The 26,430-nt window shown below is 39.2% G+C and overlaps 1 protein-coding gene across 4 annotated transcripts; it reads left to right on the forward strand.

Moving 5' to 3' along the window:
- The first annotated feature begins 364 nt into the window (after nucleotides 1-364).
- On the forward strand, nucleotides 365-26,375 carry LOC149740379 (arf-GAP with Rho-GAP domain, ANK repeat and PH domain-containing protein 1-like). 4 transcript variants are annotated; one of them, XM_089871698.1, is made up of 38 exons: nucleotides 366-631; nucleotides 964-2,103; nucleotides 2,280-2,427; nucleotides 2,680-2,995; nucleotides 3,290-3,466; nucleotides 4,184-4,227; nucleotides 5,037-5,118; nucleotides 5,345-5,527; nucleotides 7,506-7,672; nucleotides 7,729-7,806; nucleotides 7,872-7,956; nucleotides 8,354-8,554; nucleotides 9,095-9,183; nucleotides 9,340-9,433; nucleotides 10,031-10,136; nucleotides 10,435-10,475; nucleotides 10,701-10,763; nucleotides 11,118-11,283; nucleotides 11,395-11,539; nucleotides 11,693-11,900; nucleotides 12,177-12,282; nucleotides 12,452-12,545; nucleotides 12,665-12,828; nucleotides 13,083-13,295; nucleotides 13,481-13,592; nucleotides 13,672-13,852; nucleotides 14,373-14,456; nucleotides 14,517-14,591; nucleotides 14,788-15,012; nucleotides 15,484-15,612; nucleotides 16,494-16,589; nucleotides 17,466-17,548; nucleotides 17,877-17,988; nucleotides 18,121-18,206; nucleotides 24,180-24,333; nucleotides 24,650-24,757; nucleotides 25,195-25,277; nucleotides 25,479-26,375. In XM_089871698.1, exons 1-37 carry the CDS (start codon nucleotides 475-477, stop codon nucleotides 25,267-25,269), a joined length of 5,787 nt encoding a protein of 1,928 aa, XP_089727824.1. In that variant the 5' UTR covers nucleotides 366-474; the 3' UTR covers nucleotides 25,270-25,277; nucleotides 25,479-26,375. The 4 variants fall into 4 exon arrangements, with proteins under 4 accessions (XP_089727828.1, XP_089727824.1, XP_089727826.1 ...); XM_089871700.1 differs by having other exon boundaries at nucleotides 2,283-2,427; XM_089871701.1 differs by lacking the exon at nucleotides 16,494-16,589.
- Nucleotides 26,376-26,430: the final 55 nt, after the last annotated feature.

Genomic DNA, 26,430 nt, shown 5'->3' on the forward strand with positions numbered 1-26,430 from the left:
TGCACAAAACGGCAGTTTACTGTGATTTATTGATCGTAGGAAGAAGCAGTAAATATTCAAGCATATAGAGTGATTGTCAATTAAAATGGAGAATTAACTTGGTCGATTCTTGGTAAAGCAGTTTAAATATAGAATACAGTATCAGGACTTTTCGTGCTTTTAGGCAGTGGTTATGTTCGATAGTAGGCTATATAGTAGTATCGTTGCCAAAACATGTCGCAAGAGAAATGCGTTCAGTAATATCATGTACTCGGCAACGAAGCGTGCTGATATATTGAGAAAAATGGTCTAAAGTAATAATTCGTGCTGTATTTTCATTAGGTCTAATGAACGGCTTGCGTTAGGCAATATCTTTCAATGAAAGCTTTAATTGTACAATTTTAGTGACTAGGCGTTTTCATATTGGATAATATTTATGAATAACTTATAAGTATGTGCCGCAAGTAATACGGAACTCGGGATCTATAAAACAACATGGAATCACCGGAAACTTCGGTTCAAGATTTTCTGGAACAACTAAAGTTACCAGCTAAATACCTGGATAACTTTAACGGCAATGGTTACTTTTCTCTGCAAGATTGTTACGGAATTACAGAGGAAAGATTGAAAGATATCGGAATTGTTCTCCCAGGTATTTCATCATGTTTAATATAGTAGTGTGGGGGAAGATGGGATTTTAATCTATTTTCTTGTCCACTTTGGTAGTTAACAAAGAACATTCGAAAAATTATAAAACCATATGCTCACGACTCCCGTAAAACGTTGTTAATTGTTTAAAACACGATCACAAAATTTGGATATTATGTACTAAAAGTGTCCCATTTAACCCCATCCTACTATATGGTTTTTTAATTGTTCGGCCCACCAGGATAAATATGAATTATATATTCATGCTTCATTTAGGAGCTTAGGTATTAGCACACTTCAACTTTTTTAGGTCTTTATCAAAGGCTTTTTTTCTAGGTCATTATCGAAGGCTTTTGAACAAAATCCCAGGATGTACTGTCAGCAAACCACCAAGACATAACCGAGGTCGTAGTATGGACATAGATGCCATTGGAACAGACGAGGAAATCGTTGCAGTTCAGAAACCTGCTGAGTCCACTCCCATTGAAGATGATTACGATCCTATTGATCCTACAATATCTGAACCTGCTTACCAATCAACTCAAGGAAGTGGAGTAATACAGCAGTTGGTCGAAGCAGAAAGCCCCTATGACAGACTATCACATAGCGTCGGCATAACGTTGAACGATTCTTTTCCCAACGAATCACCGGCCCCACTTTTATCACCGAATGATCTTTGCTTGGCGACAAGCCTAACCAATACAGTAACGGAAAAACCTGCAAATGATGATGATATATACAATCTGGTTGATGACGATCCGCTTCCTCAGCCCCCTCCGTCCCCCACTAACATCCGAGATGCTGTGTTTCAAGTTTTTCAACAGTCGCCGAAGCGCATTCTAGCCGAGGAAGAAGAACTGTATGCAACAGCCGATAGCGCTCGCTCGGAAAGCCCAAGCACTCCACCACCACCTTACAACTCTCTTATTGCTCCGGTAGAGCTTCCTTCGACAGAAACGTCTTCATTGTCAGTCAGCATTAAACACATGCCACTCCCTTCGCCACCTCCTCCAACTTGGATGATGGGCGACGGAGATAGGAAATTACCCGAACCACCATTATCAGACGGTATCGACCCTATGAAGTTTAGTGGAACAACAGGGCATTCGAATCAATACAGCAGATCAGAGGCCTCTGCGAAAACCTCTGTTGTAGTTGCAGAGAAACCTTCACCGTCGTACTTGAGCCTTGCAGAAAACAATATTAGTGTTAATCAGAGCAACGCAAAACTCTCGCCAGGTTCACCTAACTGGATCTACCCAGGTTCTGAAACTCCGCCCAACAGTGCAGGGGATACTGAAAGAAAAGTGAATTCTGTCAGCCAAGATAAAGATGCGATTTACAACGAACTAGATCTAGACACCCAGAAACCACCATCAGTTACAAGTTCCGGACATTCTTCATTAACACGAGGTGCATCTATGGACATGGCTGCACAAAAAACAACCGATCCCATCTCCGCCCAGACTCAACCAGGTATATATATGGATTACAAATTTGTAGATTCAGTGTCATAGATAAACAGTATTTTCATACGTAATGGTTACAAAATACTGTCGGTTTCGACTTTGCTTCGACTAAATACCACTGGAGCTAATTTATTAATAATTCATTTCGAGCGCACGTTCTAAAATCGTTTTTTTTTGCTTTAGCAGCTACAACGCTCGAGGAAGAGAATGTGTATAATGTTTGTGAAGACGTTATTTCACCGATTGGTCGAGTTTCCAAGAAGACCAAGGACATAATTGAGCGTCTTTCCCGATCCTCTTCCACAGCTTCAAACGATTCTATACCAACCTAGTAAGATACTACATATATTATATAGTACTACGGGGGAGGATGGTTGACTATGGAAGTCGTGTGGATACATTTTGTAATTATTTGAATGTTATTTGTTTACTAGCAAATGGGGCGAAAAAATAGAATCAAAGGGTGTCCCTACTTCCCTATAACCCTACTGTACTAGATTAACACATACTCGTTTTTTTTAAACTACAGTTTTATATTAAAATAAACACGAATTCTCTCTTAACGTTGCACTCCCATTTATAGCCTTCCGAGATCATCCGGGTCACTTGAATCGAAGAAACCATCGCCGGTTGCAACTTTTAAGTTTTCTGCTGACGAGCTTAGCATATCAGACGATCCGCTATCTGAAGGTGACGTCTATCAAGAAGATATTTACGACAGTATAGAAGACGATATCGTAGTAAACAACCATGCCTTACGAGTCGATGGAATGAGGGAAGTCAGATCTCACTCCAGTGCTGCAGAAAAGAAGAAATCATCTGGAATTGGACTAAGAAGGAAAAACAAAGCCACTCGACCCGTTTCTGCTTTTATAGAAAACATGAAACGTCCAGTCAGTGTGAGTTGTTGCACTTTAATACCAGTTTAATATTGTAAACATACTAAACAAACAGTTTAAGTATACAAGCCCAAGTATAACGCGAACCACGAATCACGTTTGCAACTTCTAGTTAGATTGGCTAAGATGGGACATGATTTCATAACAATAGTCTATTGTAGAATGAGGTAATATAGAACATTTTCTTTTCTCGTTCCATTTGGTAGCAAACAAAGAATATCTATAATATGAGATGTAAGCAACGGTATCCCATTTTACCCCACAGTACATTATTTAATAATGTTAAATTTTTAGGAACTGCAGAGGCAAAGCTCGAGCGAAGAAGGAGAGAACGGTTCCTCTCGTCTTCCCCACATGCGAGCAGCATCCACAAGTGATGGAAGACAGTCGGATTTATTGGACGCTCTCATTGTTGATGAGAACCAGCTGCGAAACACAAGTGGGCCTCATCTGCACCAACTGTCTCCTTTGGTGAGATATTTGTATGTGGTGACTGGTGATGCATTTTCTAACTTTGTATATTTGTGTGTCGAAGCTATCGAGATATTTGTATGTGATGATTATTATTGTAACATTGCTGTACTGGTGTGTCGAAGCCACCATGCTTTACTAGACAGCAGCACCATAAGATCATGCACTCAGCGCGTGTAATTTATGAGTACACTTTATTATACATGTGACAAATTCAAGCGAACTGTAAACGAAGGTAATTGTAAGGACAGAGCAGGAAAATCGTTAATAGCAAGCCCAATCAAGCAATACTACCCACTTGGGATTTTTTGGACCGAACCGGATTTCGTAATCGGTACTTCCTTTGTTTTGTTGGTAAGCGTGTCGCATTTGAGCAAGTTAAGGCCGGCGTGTCATTGAGGGGTCAAAGACGCGAAATTAAGGTTAATTGCCCACCATGTTTAAAGATCCGGCAGCTTTTGTCGCAGTTTCACCATTTTGGTTTATTGCTCTTATGATCCAATTCAAGCGAATGTATTTTAAATACTTAATTAAACTATTAGAGTTCGCAAAAATTGGGACTTGTAAGCTGAGGTCCGGAACTTTACACTGCTTTTCCTTTAAGCAGTATGCGCGTAATTTAATAAGCTTTTGTTATTTTGTACATTGTTTCCGCTATACGGTTGTGCCTGTATACGTTTCTTATTTGTGACGTCACAATAATGATGTTTTCTGCAGGCGTCGAAGAAAACAAAGAAAGGCTGGTTGTGGAAACAAGGCTGGTAAGATAAACATATTTGTGGGTAAACAGTTGTTTTGTTTAACGTGGATTTATTGTTTGTATTTATTCCTTACCCAAAGCTATCTCTTTGCCAAGCGGAAATAATTCCACGTTCGCCAATAGAGATTGAAATTTACAAAATTTCCGATTCCCATGATGTTTCTATGTGTAGGATAAGTGTTTCAGTATAAATGACTTCTGTATAAGAAAGCCACATGTAAGAAATAAAAAATATAGTAGGGTGGGGAAAACGGGACGCTTTTAGCAACGGTCAATGGGAGTCGTGACGATACGGTTTTATAAATCTTTGATTGTTCTGGAGTTTGTTGTTCCACTGCTTCATAATAATATTAAACGCACACACCAGCTTAATATGTATCAAGCGGTCGCGGTGTAGAAACGCGATACCGCATCAGTAGTGGCTTCCTTCTATTGGGTTTGTTCCTTGTAAAACGAGTGGGCCTGTTGCTGGTGCGAGGTGGAAAAACAAACAAACCGTGCAATAATACGAACAACAAGACTTGTATACTTATGATGGCTGCATATAAAATACACAATAAATAATACTAGTTATTGTTTATACATTACTTTGTACTCAAGTATTCACTCTATCAAATCGTTGTGACTACTGACACACGCTGTTTACTTTACTAGTTTTAAAGTATATGCAGATTTTTGTAACATTAATATATTCATATACAATTTTGGGCAACCGCATGAAACCGCCTGTTGTGCCCTAACAGCGAAACCCACTAAGCCAAAGTATACACTGGTTGCTTTGTAATTCCCAAGCAAACAATCCCCCTACAGGCACGAGGGACGAGCACCTTTCCGCAAACGATGGGTCGTTTTCAACGGTGACGAGCTGCTATATTATGAGAGTGAGAACAAGGTACTTGCTTTGTATTTGTTACGAAAGGTCGAGTATTGATAAATAAGTTAATCGCTATGCACTGTTGCAATCCTAGCGATATGTCCAATTACCAAATCAATCAATATAATAATCCGAAACAGCTTGACGACCGAAGGTGCTGGGGTTATATCTCCCTTTGTTGTATACGCCTTTCCTATGTCTAAGATGCATGATCTAACTGCGATTGTTACCTTTATCAACGCAGACCGAGCTCAGCAAAGGAGTTATACCTATCGAAGTTATCCTACGGATCCAGGTTCCGCAAAGTGACCTCAAGTCCTTCCACATCCTCACTAAGGGAGGAAGGAAGTACATCTTCTACGCTGAAAGTTCGGATGAAAGGGCTCTGTGGACTTCGACTGTAATGGCGGCCAAGATGCTCTACGAGGTAAGATGACGTAATTTGGGAAAATTTCACGTTTGCTTTATCGAAACGTTGTTTGTTGTTACTTTGCCTCGTGAATATTGCCCGCACTGTGGTTATTGAACAGTACGGGTTTTGTCTTAGCTTGTATGGGCATGGTCTATAAATCAGAATACTTGTAACATATGATGTAAGGTTGTTTTATAGTCCGGTGCTGAAATATCGGACACTTTTTTATTCTGTTTTCTCGTCTCGTTGCCAAAGAACATCCAAAGAATTGTAAAGCTGTATCCTCACGACTTCTACAGACCGTTGTTAATTGTTTAAAGCAGGATCATAACATTTGTATAACAACTGCTAAAGGTGTCCCGTATTCCCCCACCCTACTTTATATTTTCCTCACTTTTTAAAACATTTAGTTGGTTTTTGGGTTGCGCCTTGTTCGTATATTTTGTTATTTATACTCTTCATTTTCGTAAACAGTAGTCTGTTTTTTAGCATTTCGGTTTTGTAATGGTATACCACTTGCACGTTACGTCATAATTGATGAACGACACATTATCACGTCACAAATACGCCTCAGGCGCATCGTAGCGTTGAAGTGCGGCCGCAGGAATTTCGCTTTGAACGAAAAGAATACATAGGTACAGAACAGTGGTAATTGCAGTGCCCAGCTGGACGTTGCTTCAGATAAGCACGTTCGAGTCGCAGATTTTTTATGGTCTTGTAATTGTACCGTCGGCGGGCGGAAGGCGCATTATCGACTGATCGATACTTCTGTGGCTGTTCAATTGCTGACGTTCTTTTTCGCGGACCCGTGGCCGCATTTGGAAAGGGGAGGAGGAAATGTGAATGAGAGCTTCGGCGCGCTTGGCGTAAACAGTTTTCGACTGCGTTAATACAGATTAGTCCGGCTTCGGCAGCTTTAGTAGGGTGACGACGTTTCTTTAGGCCTGCCTTTTGTTAGTGAGTCACTTTAAGCGCTTACGCAAAGGATTAAGGGTCACGCGAGTTTGTTCATTGAGTTTTGACTCGTAAATCTTGTAATCTTTTTATTCAGCCACAGAGCGGATATCGCTGAATTTGCGGCGTGTTGCAAAGCTGTTTCGAAAAACAATAGAATAAGGCACGTGGTTAAAACAGATGTACTAGCTTTGTTTCGGCAGGTGTGTCAGAATATGTGAATCAGATATTTATGTAAATGTTGAAATAATTTCCGACCTGCACGGAAGCTCTATTGTGCTGATGCTGTTGTGTAGCTGAGGTTTTAAGCCTATGCTATTTTAACTCATTGGACTGAAATGTAGGTCGCAGACACTGTTCGTATTTAGCTTTTGAGTTTTAATTGAATCAATTATAAGACGTAATCGATTTTGCAGTTGTGTGTGTTCAGATTTATGTCTGGTAGGTCAAGCAATTAAAACACACAGTAAGATATAAGGCTAGGCTACGTCATACCATACGTCAGCAGTAAAGGTATATTGTATATCACGCAGTAAACCGTACTACGCACGTCAAACTGCAATAGCTGCTTGTTAGGAATACTGTACTAGGTATGTTAAGTATATTGTTCGTTTGATAATTTGAAATCATGAGCATGTTGGTTGGGATGAATACTCAGCCGAACATTAGGGGGCATGAGCGGAGACAGACTTTCCCTGGGGTTCGAAAAGGCCGTGCAGAAGGCCACAAAAAGAGAGGTCGATCGTTAGTTATTGTAAGTACACCAATTGTGTGTTATTGCGACATTAATAGATAGAGATATAGCGACCATTAAACGCATTGGTCGTGAGCAGACATCGTGAGCGAAATTTGCGCATTGCATCTTTAGGTGAATATGAATACGTGTTAAGATGTATGTGCCTGCTTAAATTTAGGGTTTTTCTCCCATTTCTTAAAATTTTTTGATTGCATTGCGTTGATCACGCCACACTCAGTTCATTTGAAGTGGAGTTGCTTGGTATAAGCGTTTTAATTGATAACTTGAATACGTGTAATGCAGAAACAATGCCAAGGCCAGCAGTTCAAGCCAGGAGGAAGTATGTACATGCCTTATAAGGAAGGGTCGCTGAAATTGGACGGCCACAGGACCTACTTGGCGACGAAAGGCGATCAGTTCGCCTACTACAAGAGCACTAATGAGTTTAATTTCGGTCAGCCCGTCGCAAAGTAAGTCGCCTACACGAATGTATTAAGAGGTCCGATATTAAAAGGTTTGTTCCTAGGATGACCATGAAATTAGCGACCGTCAAGGATGTGGACAAGAAAAAGTTCCAACTGGTATTTCCCTACCGCACGTTCACGTAAGTGCTTAGAACAGCGTCGCGTGTTAGTTTTCCACTTTATAAAATGCCGTATTCTGTAACAGCTTCGCAGCCGATAGCGAAGAAGAGAAGCGGTCTTGGGTGGAAGCGCTGAACGACGCGATCGCTGAGGGACTTTCAGATTACAAAGTAATGGTTTGATCAAATACGCCTGTGGTGTGGATTGTTGCAATACGATAACACAATTTCAAATATCTTGAATTTTTATTATATGTTTGTGGTAGTTTACCCTTAGGGAAATCTCCCAAATGTAAAACGATTCTTATAGATAACTTTCCAATTTGTATTTTTAAACAACTGGCCAACTTAAAGGCGCCCTGCCTAAGTTTTTAATTCTTAATTAATGATAAAATGTCGAAATACTATGTAACAATGTATATAAATAGAATTTGCGATCATGGTGTTTCTCCAAACCAAACTATTGCACACTCGTTCCACTTTTGCCTAAGGTCATTTTATGTGTTCAAATTGATGAACACCTAACGATATATTGGCAAAGCAAAAGTTTACATGTTATTACGTGCAGGTGGTGAATGAAGTGTGGGAGAATGAAGCCAACAGAGTCTGTGCTGATTGTGGAAGAGCAGACCCTGACTGGGCATCCATTAATCTAGCTATTGTGATATGTAAGCACTGTGCAGGGGTGCACCGAGACCTGGGGGTTCACAACAGCAAAGTGAGATCCCTTAAAATGGACGTAAGGATTTGGACCGAACAAATGAAAATGGTAAGAGAAATTGTGTTTTGCTCCTATAAAGGTTGTATTGTATAATGCTGCCTGTACTTTGTGCATCCTTATGCACTATGTGCTATTTTAACATCATGCCCAAAAACAGAATTCTGCACTTTTTAAAGTTACCACTGCTGTACATTATATGACCTAATAGTGAGTAGGTGACGAGGGTTTACTGCTGCAGTAAACTAACATTTTGTTAGGCATTGTATCATAATGTGTGACGCAACTCATTGTTGTTATGCCACTCACGTTTTTTGTGCGAAAAACATAAAGCGTGTTTCTTTCAACTAGCCATTCATGTGATATTAAAAGCCATAAAGATTGAATCAAGTTTGGAAAGTCCAACTAACTGTAATAATTAAAACACATAATGAAGGACTCGTGTTGGTTATGTTATGTAATACATGCAATACTAAATTTGTAACATGCAGGAAATAATATGTCAGCTTATAACCGTTCATTCATTGTTATGATTAAGCTTCGTTGTTGTGCAATTATAATGCATTATCTGAAAATAAAACTTCTTTTTAGTTAATTCTAAGCTTGGGAAATGCATGGACAAATCAGTTTTGGTCTTCTAACTTGAAATCAAGTGAAGCTATCACAGATATGGCTGACAAGTTTGTACTTTTGTTCATTTTTTTATACTTTATTTAGACATCTAATAATAGTCAAACCTTTGCTGTAGTTTTTTAAATGCATTGTTATTTTCATGACTATTTACTTGCACAAAAAGGTATAAAAATTAGTTGATAATTATGTCTTTCTGTTTGCAGGAAACAGCGTGCTTGGCATATTAACAGTAAATACATTGAGATGCAATACACGGATACCCACCGCTTGTCTGGCAACCAAGAACAACTCAATCAGGTTCTACATATGTTCCATTTATCTTTCATGTTTCTAAAATATAAGGTTTACATCTTCTTTCCACTTATTGTACAGTTTTGGGGTGTTTTTCAGGCTTAGGGCAGTAAGAGTAATGAAAGAAGCTTGAAACTAGTTATTACTCTTCATTACTTTCATTTTTATACTTATAAGCACAGATAATGTAAATGAAAGTAGTTATTTGGTCATGATTCATTGTACAGACTTGTTCATGTCATAATAAAATAAACAAATTCCTTAGTTAAAGCACAAAGTACACATACTAATTACAAATACCTGTACATTACTGTCAACGTTCATGGAGCCTAAAAGTCAGTTTCATTTTGGTAAATGTAGATGAATGAATGAAACTTATACGGACAATGATAGACCTTATAACATAGGTGTTTTGTTTCCTACACTTCTTGTCTGAATGCGAGTTACCACATATGCAAGTTTCTGGGTGAATTTTTTTAGTCTTTTTTATTTTTTTGGTTTTGGGCAAGTGTATTTTTTAAGGACACATATGCACACAATAGTAGCATCAATGAGCCTTGAATCTGTTAATATTTTATTCTCTAACATTGTACAATACAACAGGGACTGATCAATGCTGTTCGTAACAATGACATAAGAGAAGCATACTGCCTTGTGTTCAGTGGTGCAGACCCAAACTGTGATACCGGCAAACAACATGCTAAAACACGTAAGCCTTTGACTTGTATTGATACACTGCTTTCAAAGTGAAACTTGTTGCAAGTTATGTGTAACTTATTAAATAGTCACTCTGACTTTTACGAGTACTATGTCTGAGTTACTTATTAAATGATAAGAGCATTATGCTTTCAAGTGGTTTTCTTTGGTGTTTTAGGTTGAGTTGTAAATTACAAATATTAAAATAACAGAAAATTATTAAGTTCATATTGTATATTATCAGCTATCGCAGCTCAGGCCTTTTTAGATAGGATAGAGCATTATTTTAACCAGAGATAACATATTTTCAGCTCACAGTCTTGCTAAGCACCTTGGTTATGACGTTATGGCGGTAAGTTCTGTTGTTTCTTGTATCTTTATATGGTTTGTTTAATATATCATTTTTCATTGAAAAATATAGAGAACAAACTTGAATGAATGTAACTTGTATACTTGTATATACACAAACAATATGAATGCAATGAAAGATTAGTTTCGTTTAAAATTGTATCCTATCCAGCTTTGGTCATAATATTGGTAATTTATTCATTTTTCTCATTTATTCTTTCACATGTAGGAATTCCTTGGTCAGAATGGTGCAACATCTGAAGTAAGCCCTGAAGGTCATATTACCAACAGGGTAAGATTTTCCTTACAATTTAATAAAACAGCAAACACTGTTAAAAACAACATAATTATCTCGTACCCTGGCATGTGGATGCTCACCTCATCACCAGAGGTTTTGGTTTAAGGCTTAATTGTGCTACCATTTTGACTGGAAGTGTATTAGTTTTTGTGCAGACACTTACAACAATCGCTTCAATCACGATTCCATATACTCAGTAGTGCCGTTAAAATACATTACATACATTATATATAAAAAAAAGAAATGTCTGGGAAAGTGAAAGAAATGCTCATGTGTCTATTAATACCATAGTATGGCGCTTGATTTTCATAAAATGTTCAAGCTTTGTTCATTTTCTCTTTAATTTAGGGAATAAGCCTTCAAAAGAAGGAGTCTTTGCCGAAAATGCGTGCCAAGCCACCAGTGACACTTCGCGATCATCTGTATAAATATGGTGGTGACTTTAAAAGCACACAGGAAGAACATAAACCTGCTCGTGGACTTACTTTAATTAAATCTGCTTTACAGCAAGGAGGTGAGGGTCTTGTATACCCTTTCCAAACAACTTTGTTTCTGCAGCTTTAATTGAAGAATATGTTACAATCACATAAAGCTGGTGAACTTTTCAATCAATTTTCTTTTTCAGAGTTTCAGAAGCGAATGTGTGTCCTTGAGAACAATTGCTTTAAATATTATGATCCCGATAAAACCAACATTCTTAAAGATGAAGTTGAATGCTCTGACCTCATCAGCATAGGAATATGTCAACCTGAACAAGCAACTAAAGCTGGGTAAGTTGTTTTTCAGATTTATTTAGTGTGTGGGTTTTCATTTTTGCCCAGTTATTAAGAATAAAGTTTTGTGGTATATTACATGCTGGTACAAAATTTTAAATTGGCATAACGCTGTTTTAAATTTAAACAAAACCATAAACACTTCTTTAGATTTCAACATTGCTTTGAAGTAAGTCGAAACACTGGAAGAACTTATCTCTTTTGTGCTGATCGTAAAGACACAGCCAGCAAGTGGACTCTTGGTTTAATGCAAGCACTTGTACCTCCCATGGTACAGAATGCCATGAAACAAGATTTTGAATACGATCGCGTTGGTAGAATGATGATGAAAACTCAACATTGGAACAAGAAATCATCTGTAAGCAAAAGAAATAATCCAAAAAAATGGAATGCTGACTTAACATACTACATGCTGAACTTAATAAGCTGGAGTTATTGACTATGTATAATGATGAATTTATCTGTAAGGAATAGAAATCATGTAAAAGAAACTGTTAAGCTGACTTAACATTTTACACACAGATCTTATTAAGCTCTATTTAATGATAATGTGCAGTTATTTAAAGTTTAAACATGGAGTATTTTGTTTTGACATATAGTTTTCAATACCAGCTTTTTATATTTGTACCTGCAGGATTGGGCATCAACATGGTTTCGATTAAGGGGAAAACAACTTTATTATTTTCACCAAGATTCAAGAACAATGGAGCTTATTGACCTTAGAAAAATTGCCCAAATAAGTGAGTTTGTGTGTAAATAGATAACACACCATCAATACAAATCTCATGATGAGACAGCAATTTATCTTTTTAGTATTTTTATTTAATATATAACCTAGCAATATGTAAATTGATATTTATTTGTATGGAAACAGCAATACATAAATTGACATTTTTTTGTAATTTTTAGGTTTGGATCTTTCGCAGGAACGAACAAGTCTAAACAATAATGCGGCAAATGTGAAGGAGTCAGTGCCAGTCTTCATGCTGGTCTTTCGAGAAAAGTAAAAACTATATTTTTTAAAGAAATAACACTCTCTGAATTTGTAAACATTTACAGCCGCTAAAATAGATGGATATCTCTGCTAGAGTGACTAAAAATTTAATTTTTAATTCAACACAGATCATATTACTTTCATTCTGAGACACGCCCTGACACGGAATCATGGTTTGCGGCGCTCAAGCGCGCAGATGGTGACTGTGGACCTGATCTTGAAAATCAACAAGTGACTTCTGAAGGGGTGCCTATCATATTAGAAAAGTGCATGACTTACGTTGAGCAGTTCGGTAAAAAATAATTTTTATATTTTTATTATTTTCTAAATTTACTTTAAAAGCAAGCTTTCTGTAGTTGTAATCAACACTTGCCAATCAAAGTAACAATTTAAAGTTGGGTAAAAAAATTTTAGAACAACCTTTCTTTAAAATGTTTTATTTGAACACTGAGTTTTAGCTAGGATAGTTCTTTGTATAATGTTGATAGTAGTTATACAATTTATGTAAGGATTTATGAACTGCACTAAGTTTTTATTTTGGTGAAGGTTTAACAATGAGAGGTATATACCGGTTGAACGGCACACACAGTAAAACTTCACAACTTCTTGGAGAGTTTCAACAAAATGCCCGAGATACCCAGATGAGGGAAAGTGAACTCAATGTACATGATGTCGCTAGTGCCCTCAAGCGGTGGTTTAAATCACTTCCGGGTTCTCTTCTCACATCCTCTCTACATGATGAATGGATTGACACCGCTGGTAATGTGCAGTTTATGTAACAATCTATGAATGAAAGAGTACAACCCATTAGTGACCGCGCGCTATTATGAGTGTAAAAATTATATCTCTTCTTAGTAAGTAATGTTTAAATTATCATTTGACAAACAGGATAATTTTGCAACCCGACTTATTTATATACTCAATATAAGTATCCAATTTTACAGAGATAAAGCAAGAGCACCAGGACCGCAAACTAGAATGGTACAAACACCTCATTGCTAAGTTACCTGACATCAACAGAAGCACATTGAAAGTTCTTCTTAATCATCTCAACAAGTAAGTTTACCATTTTGTGATTCAAATTTCCCAGGACGAAATATACAGTTTTCCATTGATCTATTGTTTGTACTTTTAGTGTTGCAGGGCATGAGAAGGAGAATGAAATGTCACGTCACAATCTTGCCATTGTGTTTGGTCCCACGCTAATGGAACCTCAGGGTGGAAAAGACAATGGAAACAAACAAATGATTGGACAAACCTCTCAGGAAATCGGTTGCATAGAAGACCTGCTTATGTATTATGACTGGCTATTTGATGTAAGTCTCTACTATTTTTGGTCACAATTTGAATGTATGAGTGAATGTAACTTGCTTTATCCTCATGTGGCGGGAAAACAGCAGTCGTTATAACATGGGTGTTTTTTATTTACCTTGTACAAGTTAGCAAGTATGTTACTTTGTGGGTGTTTATTTTTGGATTTTTTTTATGTATCTCTGGTATTTTGGACAATCCATTAGTGACCACTGGGTTGGAGCAATTGCCGTAAAGCGACTTGCCTAAAGACGCATGCCACATACCCACAATGTTAGCACTATAAGCCTTAAACTCATTACCTCTGGGTAAGAGGCAAGCATTCTAACCACTTTAACACAGTGTCAGATTATACATCATCATAATCTTTGCGACATTACATAAAGGAACAAACTGAATCTAGACATGCATGCTGATAATTTGAACCAACATTTAATTCAATATATATTAGTTATATGTAAAGTTATATATGTATAAGTTGTATGTGTATTACACCAATAAAAAGGATGTTTTTCAAACATGCAGGTAACTGATGTGGACAGAGAGAAGGAGAGATTACTGCTTGAAGCAAAAGAGAAAATAAGTTTAGCAACTCAACAGCAAAGCATGGTAAGTACAGCAATGACTGCAGTCTTTGTTTAGTCTAACCTTTTTCCCCATTTTGTCCAGCTAACTACACTTGACTATGATATGATGGTTCCTATCTACATTAACACAAAAGATGACAAGTGTGTTAACTACAAGGTAAGACAGTAATTAAGCCTCTACTCTGTTTGTCAGTTTTGTGGAAAATAATTGTATTTATTTTAAAAATATAGTAAAAGACGTTTTTTTTAAGAGTATCAATTTGCAAGCAAGTAAGTAATTAATATATACAGGCTATCAAAATATCTAATAACATTAAATGCAAGTGAATGATGTTAGCAACATTATGCAACAGGTGAACTTAACGGCAGGAACGTTGATCCATCAAATTTGTGCCGCACATAACTACCCAGAGGAAAAGTGGGGCCTCTATGAGGTCATAATGGACGGTGACGCAGAACGACCGTTACACTTCAGTGAGCATGTGCTCTCAGTCATTAAATCTTGGGAAATGCCTTCAACTAATTATTTAGTGGCAAAGTTTGACTACTTGAGAGAAAAGATACTTTGGTTGAAGCAGGTATGTTTGATCTTGTAATACAATTTCAACAACCGTTTACTGGGTAATGATTAGTTCCTTTTTAAAACCAACATGCTCTGTGTTACTATGTTACAAATAAGATAAATTTATACTCTTGAATAAATGAATGTAACTTGTTTTACCCTGGTCAGAAAACGACAGTCGTAAAACAAGGCTGTTCTGTTTTAATCACCTCATGCTAGCTTACGAGTTACCAATTATGTTACTTTGTGGGTGATTATTTTGGGGGGATTTTTAATTTCTTTTATGTGGCCGATAACTTAACAACCGATTAGTGACCACTGGGTCGGTACAATTAACGTTAAGTGTCTTGGCTAAGGACACATACGCTTACAATGCTAAACGCGAAGAGCCTTGAACCCATTACTTTTGGGTTAGAGGCAGGTGCACTAACCAACTACGTTATAATTATCCCATCATTCACCCTGGATTGCTGTATTTTGTGCACAGCCTCGTCCTGAGGGTCATGACATTATATTCGAGGGTGTTCTACGCTTTTATGAATCCAAAAAGAAATGGTCTAAGTATAATTGCTCTCTTCGCCTCACTGATGGTGCTCTGAGTCTGTGGTATGGCAAGGTATTAAGCATGTTTCATGATTTTACTTTTTAAGAAAAATAACTTAAACAAAACATTTTTGGATTTCTACCCTTTCATCAAAATTACATCTTCCAATTTTGAAGGTACTGAAATTATGTGTGCATACAATTCATGTCATATATAAATGTGTTAATACGTCAAGATATATTGATTGACTAACAAACCAATGAAAATGTTGCACGCGGAGGTCCATGGTGGAATAACCAACTCAGTTTTTGTTTCAACTTAACCATTTAGATTTTCATACTGGATACCATTGTTTCGGTATAAAATTAATTTGTTGTTTCTAGTGTTTATATATTTGTATTTATAAAGTAGAAACATTAATAGTGCCTCTTGGTGTGTCTGTTGAGTGAGTGTGTATGCACATTAGGTTGATCTAAAAAAATGTTTCACTTGGTCTTTCTGTTGAGTGATGTATTTTGTTAAAACAGGCTTTAACTATCATAAATTTCACATAACCCTCAACAAGTATATATTGATTTTTAAAATAGCTTCAAGTGAACCTTATGTTACAGAATTTGTGTTAAAACTTTTCATCAACATTATACAGTAGGGCGGGGAAGGCGGAACACATTTAGCACATAACATCAAAGTATCCTGATCGTGTTTTAAACAACTAACAACGGTCTATGGAAGTTATGAGGATACAGCCTTATAATTCTTCAAATGATATTTGTTTACTACCAAATGGGTCGAGAAAATAGAATGAAAAAGTGTCCTATCTTCCCCTACCATACTATAACATAAACCTACACACTTGCTTGCTCTATAAAAAAGATAACCTAAAATCCCACCTTCCTCTCGTCTGCATTTGATGCACGACTGCACACCATTACTGTGAATGTTTTATGTCATAGAACCAAGATCTGACGTCATCGGTCACGCCAAGCAATTGGCGAAAGCGTTCGGTTAAGAGTCAGCCGATCTACCGCCGTTCCATCGCGAGTTTTGACGTAATTAACGGGTGTCATGATTTTTTCGTGCATCTTTACTTTTCCACCCGATTTTAATGGTGACGTCACTGTGCCTGTAACGTCACTGGTCAAAATCGGGTGTTCCATGGCCGTCATTCTTCTTAAGCATGCACTGTCACTGTCATGGCCCCTGGACACAATAATCACAATAACGCAGCGTCATCAGAAGTTTAAGTTTCCAAACGTTATTTTACATGGAAATAAACTTTATTTTCGGATGAAATCACGAATAACATTAACTCTTTTTCCGTGGCAAACCTGGCTAAAACTTTTGTCTGGTTCTTTTTTAATTTTCAATTTCTATAAAAGTAAGAATATTCGTTACTTGGCAAACTTTTTTCTTCGTTTAAGAAATGATCGTTTTTTTTTAATTTGGAGAAACTGATAATAACATACACAGCCACACATAAGTTGTATGTAACATTATAATTTAAAAACTAACCGTTCTTATTTTATATATGATGACAAATTCATGTGATAATGATTCTGTATCATATGATGCATGTAACTAAGTGTGTTCACTAACCCCATTAACATTTATTATTTCCTTCAGTTTGTTTTATCAACTACAAATAATAGTAACGTTTTTAATCTGTAAAAAACTCATACATTAAATATGTTGCAACAAATTTATGCTGGTGCAAATAATTGGCGGTTACGGTCTGGTTACAAATTGTTAAAATTTGGACCGATGTCTATGAAAAACCATAACATCTTTATCTAGTAACTCGTCTGAGTTTATATACATTTTGAACTTCTAATCGGTAACTGTTACATATAGTTTGCATAGCATGGGGTGGCGATGGTGAATAGATTTCCGCAACTAGTGATATTAACCAACTCATACACTTGCAGATGAAAGGTGCAGTATGTGTGCAGTTGGCACTCTACAATGTCTATATTGGAATCGACAGAAAAAACAAACCACCGGCGATTAAGTAAGTGCGAACAGATTATATACACAATTGTTTTACAAAAATCTTCAACGGGACATTTAACAGTGCTGTATCTGTTTTTTACTAATATTCAAGATCTGCGACAAACAATTTGTGATTTATTACGTGGCAAAATCAAAATATGTTAGTTGCTTTGAATTCTACTTTCTTAGAGTTCTAATAAGTTGCACCTGTGAATATTAATTTAAATATATTTTACTGAAAAGGGAATTGTCTCTTCTTCTTTTGAATGTCCGCCACTACAAACTACTTTACCGGATATTTTGATCGAAACAGTATTCCTACTACATTGTTAATAACGATTAATTAGGAATCAAATCCTGGGCTTCACTCTTTCTTCCCGTGGAGAGCCATCGAAGCAGTTTTGCGTCGACTCGGAACATAACCTCTTCAAATGGGTTGGCCACATTTTAGTGCATAAGGTGGGAATACTTGAACGTTTATATGCATTATTCCTCAAACCAGCATAACAATTTTAAACCATTTTAATTTGTTTTTCTTTTTCATTTTTTGTTTACTGTTTCCATTTTTTGTTTATGCAAACTGTTTTGCAGCACCCGGATGGTTTTACTCCACCTCTTACTCCAGTAGAAGACAAGCCTGTTAGCGAAACTATCATTCGACGTAACACTGATACAAAGTATGTATTCTTTGCATTTTTCCACAAACCAGAAGTTCATTCGTTTCATACTATATAGTAGGATGGGGGAAGATGAGACATCTATTCAGTATGTTTTCACGTTCCATTTGGTAATTAACAAAGAACATAAAACGATCAGGATATTTGGACATAGTGTGTCAAAGCTGTCCCATCTTACCCCATAGTATACATTGCCGGTACCGCGGCAAACCTGTAGTCTAAGAAAAGGGATTAGAGGCTTGGTGCGGCCCTATTGTAAGCATTTGTACTACTGGTTAAGCACCTAACGGAAAATATACTTTAACCCAATGGCGTTTTGTGGATTGTCTTTTAGCTTCAACCGCATACAGAATAAAAGGAAAAAAAATAAAAAAATAATCACTAATCGAGTTAGGTATGTGGCTACCCGTAACAAGGTGTGTATAAAACCGAACACCCGTGTTTTAACGACTGTCGCTACCATGTTACCCATACATGTTACATATTCCTTTTTTACGTCGTTGACCTGACAGGATAAATAAGGTTACATGTGTTCCTATTACTCAGTATTATTCATATATAGAAGGGTGGGTGAAGATGGGACACATTTATCACATAATTTCAAAATATCCTGATCGTGTTTTAAACAATTAACAACGGTCTATGGTAATAAGTCCGCACCCTTGTACTTGATATCATATTTATTGTTCTAGATAAAGGGTAATAATCCTAGCCAGTGAGCTATAACGTAACGACATAAATTAAATAGATTGAAACGATATAGAACAAGTATACTATGTAGAAATCATACACTATCAAACGAGACTAACTTGGACAATACGACACGTTACACAACGACTACAGACAGAGACTGATAATGTGAAACGAAGAATACTGAGAAACAACGATAAAAAGACGCGCGAAAGAAAGATGCCTCGCGCGTAATCAATGACGTCACGACATGCGCTACCGTGCTCGCGACAAAACCGTTGGTGACTTCACAACAGGCGCGAAAATGTTGACGCGCCCAAAACCCCACAGAGTTCGGACATAACAATAGTCCCACTTTTTTTTTTTTTTTTTTTTTGCCAAAACATTCAGTTCTGTGTTTCTATCAACCCTGGCTTGTTGTAGTCTTGTAGTTGTTTTAGAGCTCTCGGTACTTTCGCCCGGGTCGGTTGCTTACGCCTTTCCGGTGGGGCTCGCCTTGCCGGTTCGGCTTGAACCACGGTTCGTTCGTCTTCTGTTGTTGGGTCTGGTCTGCTCTCATCATGTTCGTGGCCCTCGGTTTGTTGATCAGCCATTTCTTCCCCATCGTCCGGCCACACCCACTGGCACGTTTCGCTGTCCGCCCTCTCCTTGTTCTCGAAGGTGACGGGTTTGATGTCGTTGCCGTGACGCTGTTGCACTCGGCCGTCCTCTAGTCTCTGCAGCACGGCTCCGCTGCTCAGTGTTCTGATTACTTTATAAATCTGAGGGCCTAATATCGGGTTAAATTTTGTTCGCACTGTGTTTCTTACCATAACCAGGTCCCCTGGTTCAAACTGAGAATGTTTTCGGTGATTTGATTCATTGCATTTGTCTACGTTTTGTTCCTTTTTCTCTCTGTCCCTCTTGTAGGCCGCTGATACCTCTTCCCTGTCGAGAACCTGACGGGTGATGTCTTTTTTGTACCCTCCTCGGAACATTAGATTGCCTGGTGCTTGGCCTGTTGAGGGGTGTGGCGTCGATCTATAGGCAGCGAGGAGTTGGTCCACCGCCTGCTGCTTGTTTTGCCTTTCCCAGCTCGCCACTTTCATTGCCTTCCCTAGTGGCTTCATAAAGGTCTCGACCGGGTTTGCCTGCGGATGGTACGGAAATGATGTCCTGTGGTTAATGTTGTTGCATTCTGAGAATTTTGTAAACTCCTTGGAGTTGAAAGGCGGTCCGTTGTCTGTCCGGTGGTTGTCCGGGTTCCCGTAGCTGTTGTATATACCGGCAATCGCCGGAATCACATCCTTGGCTCCCGTTGAGTTAACCACCTTCGCTGCTGGAAACCTTGTTTTTATGTCTTGCACCACTATCACATGTTTTCTATCGGGCATAGGCCCAAATAGGTCAATACTTACGTCTTGCCATGGTTGTTCGGGGTAAGGGATTGACATCAATGGTTCTTTCATCGTTTTGTTTGTGTACAGTTGACATGGTTTGCATGCTTGGACTGTTTCTTCTGCCATCTTGTTTATGTTTGGAAACCAGAAATGGCTGCGGATTCGTCTTTTTAGTCCATTGATCCCCGGGTGGCCTCCTTGGTGTGCCTTCGCCATCGCCGACTTCCATAGTGACCGTGGTAGGACGATTTTGGTTCCCTTCATAATCATTTGGTCCACTATGCTTAATTCCGGCAGAAGCTTTCTGTACGGGTCGAGGTCTGGTTCCGAACGAGGGACGTATCCTTTGTGTATGTATTGCTTTAGTTTCGAGAGTGTTTTGTCGTTCGCCGTATCGCGGACGATGTGTCTCATTGAGACCGATTCTGTATATGGGGAGTACTGTAGCATCCACACCGTTTTCTCAAGTTCGTTCGACTCTCTCTGAATTGTTTTAGCTAGGTTCTTAAATGGGATGGCGTGTCGTGACAAGTAGTCCGCGGGATTGATCTTTCCCGGTGCCCACTTTATCTCATAGCATAGGTCTTGATGCCTTAACTTGATCCGGTCGGTGCGGATTGACCCTTTGCGGGTGTTGCTAAATATGCTTATTAGCGGCTTGTGATCCGTTAATACCGTAGTTTTCGGCCCTCCTGCTATGTAGGGCCGAAATCGCCGGAGAGCAAAGTCGACGGCCAAGGCCTCCAAATCAAGCTGAGGGTAACGGCTCTCTTCCGGTCTTGTCGCTCGGCTTGCGTACGCGACCGGTCGGCACTGGTCCACTCTTTTGCCTTGTGTAAGTATCGCAGATAGTCCGGAGGTGTGTGCGTCTGCAAAAATAAACGTCGGCCTGGTTGGGTCGAAGTATGCAAGAAGTGTTTTCTCTTGCAGTGAGGACTTGAGTGTTTCAAACTCATGCTTACACTCTTTACTCCAACGGAATGGTACGTTCTTTTTGGTTAGTTTTCTTAGATGGATTGTGTGTCTTGATAAGTGCGGGATAAAGTCGGAGAAAGACTGAACAAAACACAAGAATGACATTACCTCCTCTTTTGACTCTGGAGGTGTGGCTGCTTGGAGTGCTTCGATCTTCGATGGATCTGGCTTCATTCCTTCATCTGAAACTATCATTCCCCAGAATGGAATTTGAGTTTTTCCAAAAATGCACTTTTCTGGGTTTAGCGTTAGGCCCACTTCTACAATCCTTCGCATGGTGGCGTGTAAAGCGTTGTCGTGTTCTGTCGATGACTTGCCGGCGATTACAATGTCGTCATGTATGACGTGGCAACCCTGGATGTTGTTAAATATGGGCATTAGGGCCTTGGTTAGTTCTCCTGAGGCGGGCTTTGCTCCCATGGTGAGTCGCTTGTATCGCATTAATCGGTTGCCTGCGTGAAACACTGTTAATTGGCGTGACGTTTCATCAAGTTCCAGCTGGTGGAAGGCTGACTTTAAATCGAGTTTGCTAAACAGTTTGCATCCGGACAGCTTTGCTTTGATGTCTTCCACCCGTGGGATTGGGATATTCGTTGAGCTGAGAGCTTTGTTAACTTGCCTCATATCTATTGTTACCCGGATGTTCCCCCCTTCCTTAGGGGCCAGGACTGGGTTGGAGACCCATGGAGCAGGGCCGTGGTGTTCCTCGATGATGTCATTTTCTTTCATTTCCTCAATTTCTCTTTGGAATCGGTCCCTCAAATGGTAGGGAATTGGTCTGGCTGGCTGCGCCACTGGTATTGCCTCTGGGTCGACGTAGAAATGGACTTTGTATTCATGGAGTGTTCCGATCCCACCGAACGCTGATGGATATTCGGTGACCAATTGCTGTTTCGTTGCATCCTTACAGCTTATTTTGTATATTCTTTTTCCCATGACTTTTGGTGTTGGGTTGAATTTGATAATCCCCAAGGCTTCGCAGAGCTTGCCGCTTAGAAGTGTTTCTGCCCGTCCTGGGATAACGTAACACTTTGCTATTGCGAATGCATCGCCGAATGTGACACTTCCTTCGTAATAGCCAATGCATTTAAGAGATTTGGATCCGTACGGTCGCACTCTTGTCGTTGTTGATGTGAGAGGGAGGTCAAGAAAATTTGCTGTTTCTTCTGACAGGACGTTGATGTCCGCTCCTGTGTCTGCAAATGCTGGAACGTCTTGTTCCTTGATTATAACACTGACCCGGTATTTTGGATGATTGGGCATCTTCGTGTTTCGCGTTCGATGATGGGCTCGGTGAATTCTCATTCGATTCAATTTTGCTCGCCGTGGTCTAGTGCTGACGTGACGCTTGCCTCTGTCCGCTGAGGATTTTGACGAAGTTGATCGCTCCGATGAGTAGCTGCTGCCGTTGCTATCGCTTTCCGAATCGGATTCTACGCGCCTCGTGCGCCTTCGATGTTTCTTAGGTTTGGCGCGACATGCTTGAGACCCTCGAAAATGACCCATTTCATTGCAATCGAAGCATCGCATTTTTGATCCAATGCATTGTTTGCCCCCTTCACAGGCTTTGTTGGAGCATGTTCTGCATTGATGTGTGGCCGTTTTATTGCTCTGGCGTTTTGCGCCCGAATATTTTCCGGGCCTTACCCGAGAAATGAAGGTAGCAGAGCACTGATCCTGTGCAATTTTATGTGCGCTAAATGTTGCGGCCTCCAGCTTCCTGCCATTCTCCATGAGCTGGCTTAGGTTCCATTGGTTAGTTAAGGCATTCCGACGGATCTCATTGTTGCTGCTGCCGATGATGATTTGATCACGGATCATTATATCTGCGACGGTGCAGTTGCTGTTTTCACATTTGAAGTGACACGACTGTGCTTCGTGCCTTACTCGATGTGCGTAGACATCAAAGCTTTCGTCTTCAAATTGGACGATTTTATGGAATTCGTGATTGGCTAGAGTATAGTTTTTTGTTGGTTCGTACCTGGACTTCATTTTTTCCACCAGGTTGGGAAATGTTAGTTGCTTTCGGTCCGCTTCGGGGACCGTATCCTTATATTCCGTTTGGAAAGTTCGGGATGCGTATCTGCCGAGGAAAATCTTGCGCTTCTGAATTTCCCTCCATTTGTCTTTATCTACTGTGTCCGCGGGTGGTTCCTTTGCAATCGCCTCGTATTCAAACTCGAACGCATCGATATATTCCACGAATGCGTCGAAAACGTTGTTGCGGTGCTCCTCTGGATCAAACTTTGGCATGGCTGAAGCTGCAACTTCCATATTTGCGGCGGATTTTCGATGAAGCTTTTCAGGATATCCACTTTTAGGATCTGACTAGGATTATTGATGCTTGGGATGTGCGTTATCGGTTGTTTACCTCGTCGCCATTAATAAGTCCGCACCCTTGTACTTGATATCATATTTATTGTTCTAGATAAAGGGTAATAATCCTAGCCAGTGAGCTATAACGTAACGACATAAATTAAATAGATTGAAACGATATAGAACAAGTATACTATGTAGAAATCATACACTATCAAACGAGACTAACTTGGACAATACGACACGTTACACAACGACTACAGACAGAGACTGATAATGTGAAACGAAGAATACTGAGAAACAACGATAAAAAGACGCGCGAAAGAAAGATGCCTCGCGCGTAATCAATGACGTCACGACATGCGCTACCGTGCTCGCGCCAAAACCGTTGGTGACTTCACAACAGGCGCGAAAATGTTGACGCGCCCAAAACCCCACAGAGTTCGGACATAACATATGGGAGTCGTCAGGGTACGGTTTAATAAGTCTTTAAATGTTCTTTGTTTACTACCAAATGGGATGACTTCCCACACCCTACTATATTACTACAATTTACATAGTAGTCTATAACCAGACAAGATTTATATTTTTTTCCTTTTCTATAAAAACGCAGTCCACGTCGAGGTCCATTGCTTTCCCAACAAGCCCTTGGCGAAGCTGTCAGCCAAGTGGCGCAACAGCGTAAATCTTCCGGCGATAGCGACGACACGATGCGAGAGCCTCCTTACGAATCTGCCCTTGATAGCAACACGATAGTGGAAGAAGCGGTAAGAATTGTTATGAAGTTCTTAATGACTAAGACATTTTTATACCCTAAACTAAACTTTGTTTTTTTCCTTTGTTAATTTTGCAAATTTCAGGCGTTTTTAAATATAAGCTATGCAAAGAACGTAGACACATCATTCATTAATTTCTGTTAACCGAAAATATTCTATTAATTATTAATTTAGTAAAATTAGCTTAAATTTGGGACAACGAATTCGAACTTGTTTAATCGCTGAGTGTTAATTTTGTCGCCATTTTAATTTGCATGCCCGCTTTTAATTTTTCACGCTTTGCTGCTGCGATTATTGCGTCACAAAGGAGGACGGTGAAGAACCTACGTCACCAAACAGCGTCTGGTCGACGCCTGCCATCGAAACAGGCATCACCCAGCGCCGACCAGCGTCATTCGCCAACATTACACGCCAGGTAAAACATAAGTATATAAGTATATACATAGATTTTTTACATAACTGTTTTACTGATTTGAACATTGGTACAAATATTTACTTTTTTGGTCTCGTACGAAAATTTGCCCGTCTGTTAAGTCCTTTGAATATACCCGTTCCCACAAAATCGAGATGTAGTAGGGTGGAGAGAGACAGGACACCTTTTCATCCTATTTTCTCATCCCATTTGGTAGTAAATAAAGAACTTTCAAAGAATTATAAAACCGTTTTCTCACGATTTTCATATGCTGTTTTTAATTGTTTAAAAAATGATCAGGATATTTGAATACTATGTACTGAAGGTGTCCCGCCTTCCCTCACAGTACTATATAACTTTTATTTTGGATATTTTCCTTTAAAACCTTAAATATTTAATACTGGGAACATACAAAGAACATAATAAATTACTATCCACAGCAACGCGGTGGTTTCTTGGACCTGAAACTACGGAACGAACTCTCGTCGGTGCTTTTGAAACGAACGCAGGAGTAGCGACCGTGGTCGGTGAAACTTCAACTCTTTTTTTGTGTGATGAAAGCTTTTCTTAGTTTTGCTGCTTCAAGCTTAAAATTTTGTTATTTTTTTTATTCTAAACCACGTAGCGCCATTTCCTATGCGTTAATATGAATATCGCACTCCTCACTGATTTACAATCGTATTTTATTTATTACTTTGAATGTCCAACCTATTTTTTCTTCCAGTCAACTTTCCGCACCCGGCTAAACACCTACCATAATGACCTCCGTCTCTTCGGTGACCGATGCGTCGCCATGCTCAGCAGACAACTCAAAGCGAACTTGCCTTCTCCAATGAAGGAATCCTCCACATCGTCATTACATTTCCTGCCACCTTCCAACAACACGCGAATAGCGTCGCCGATACACGGTTCGTCTGTGCCCAGCTCTCCGAAGACGACGTCATCATTTGATATCAGACAGGCACTCGGGCGCCGCCAGCGGATGAATTCGTCATCTGTGACGTCGTCTCCCAATCGAAAACCGGATCGCACGTCGTCTCTACGTCAACGCCGTTATAGCCAATCGCCTCGACGTTCACCCTCTTTGTTACAGCTCATAGCGCCAACAAGCGGAACGTTAAAACGAAGCCGCATACAATCGACCAATGATTGACGAGGCTCCAACAGAGGGTGCTTAGTGATTTAATGTGAATTCTTTATTCTTCTATAAAGATCAGCTGTTGAAACTTAACATACGCTTTTCCACTGTGTGTAATTCGTATCTAATCAAACTGATGACGCATAATGAAACCAGTTTATATTTTTATTCTCGTTTCGCAGTTTCATTTTGCTTGTAATGTTCGTTCCTTTTTACTGTGACTGATTTTATTCTTCCGCGTACCACGTCTACGGACAACGCAACCGAGACGTGAATTGTGATTTAGTTCTATATAAAACTACAGCTTACCCCCAAGTGCAATAATCAAATACCCTATTCCAAATATGACCCCTTGCTACCCGCATATGCGAATTCAGGGCGAAAATCTAAGACTTGAGTCGCCGCATTACTCATTTTAGTTGTTTAAATAACTTGGTCCTTATTGCTTCCGTGTGCTTTTAAATAAAGTGAAGTTACAACAGATACACCTTTGATGTTTCTTTGCTAATGTTTTTAAGCTGTTTCAGTTTGTTACGTT

This window comes from Ciona robusta, chromosome 2 (genome assembly GCF_009617815.1).
Source record: "Ciona robusta chromosome 2, ASM961781v2".
NCBI lineage: Eukaryota > Metazoa > Chordata > Ascidiacea > Phlebobranchia > Cionidae > Ciona > Ciona robusta.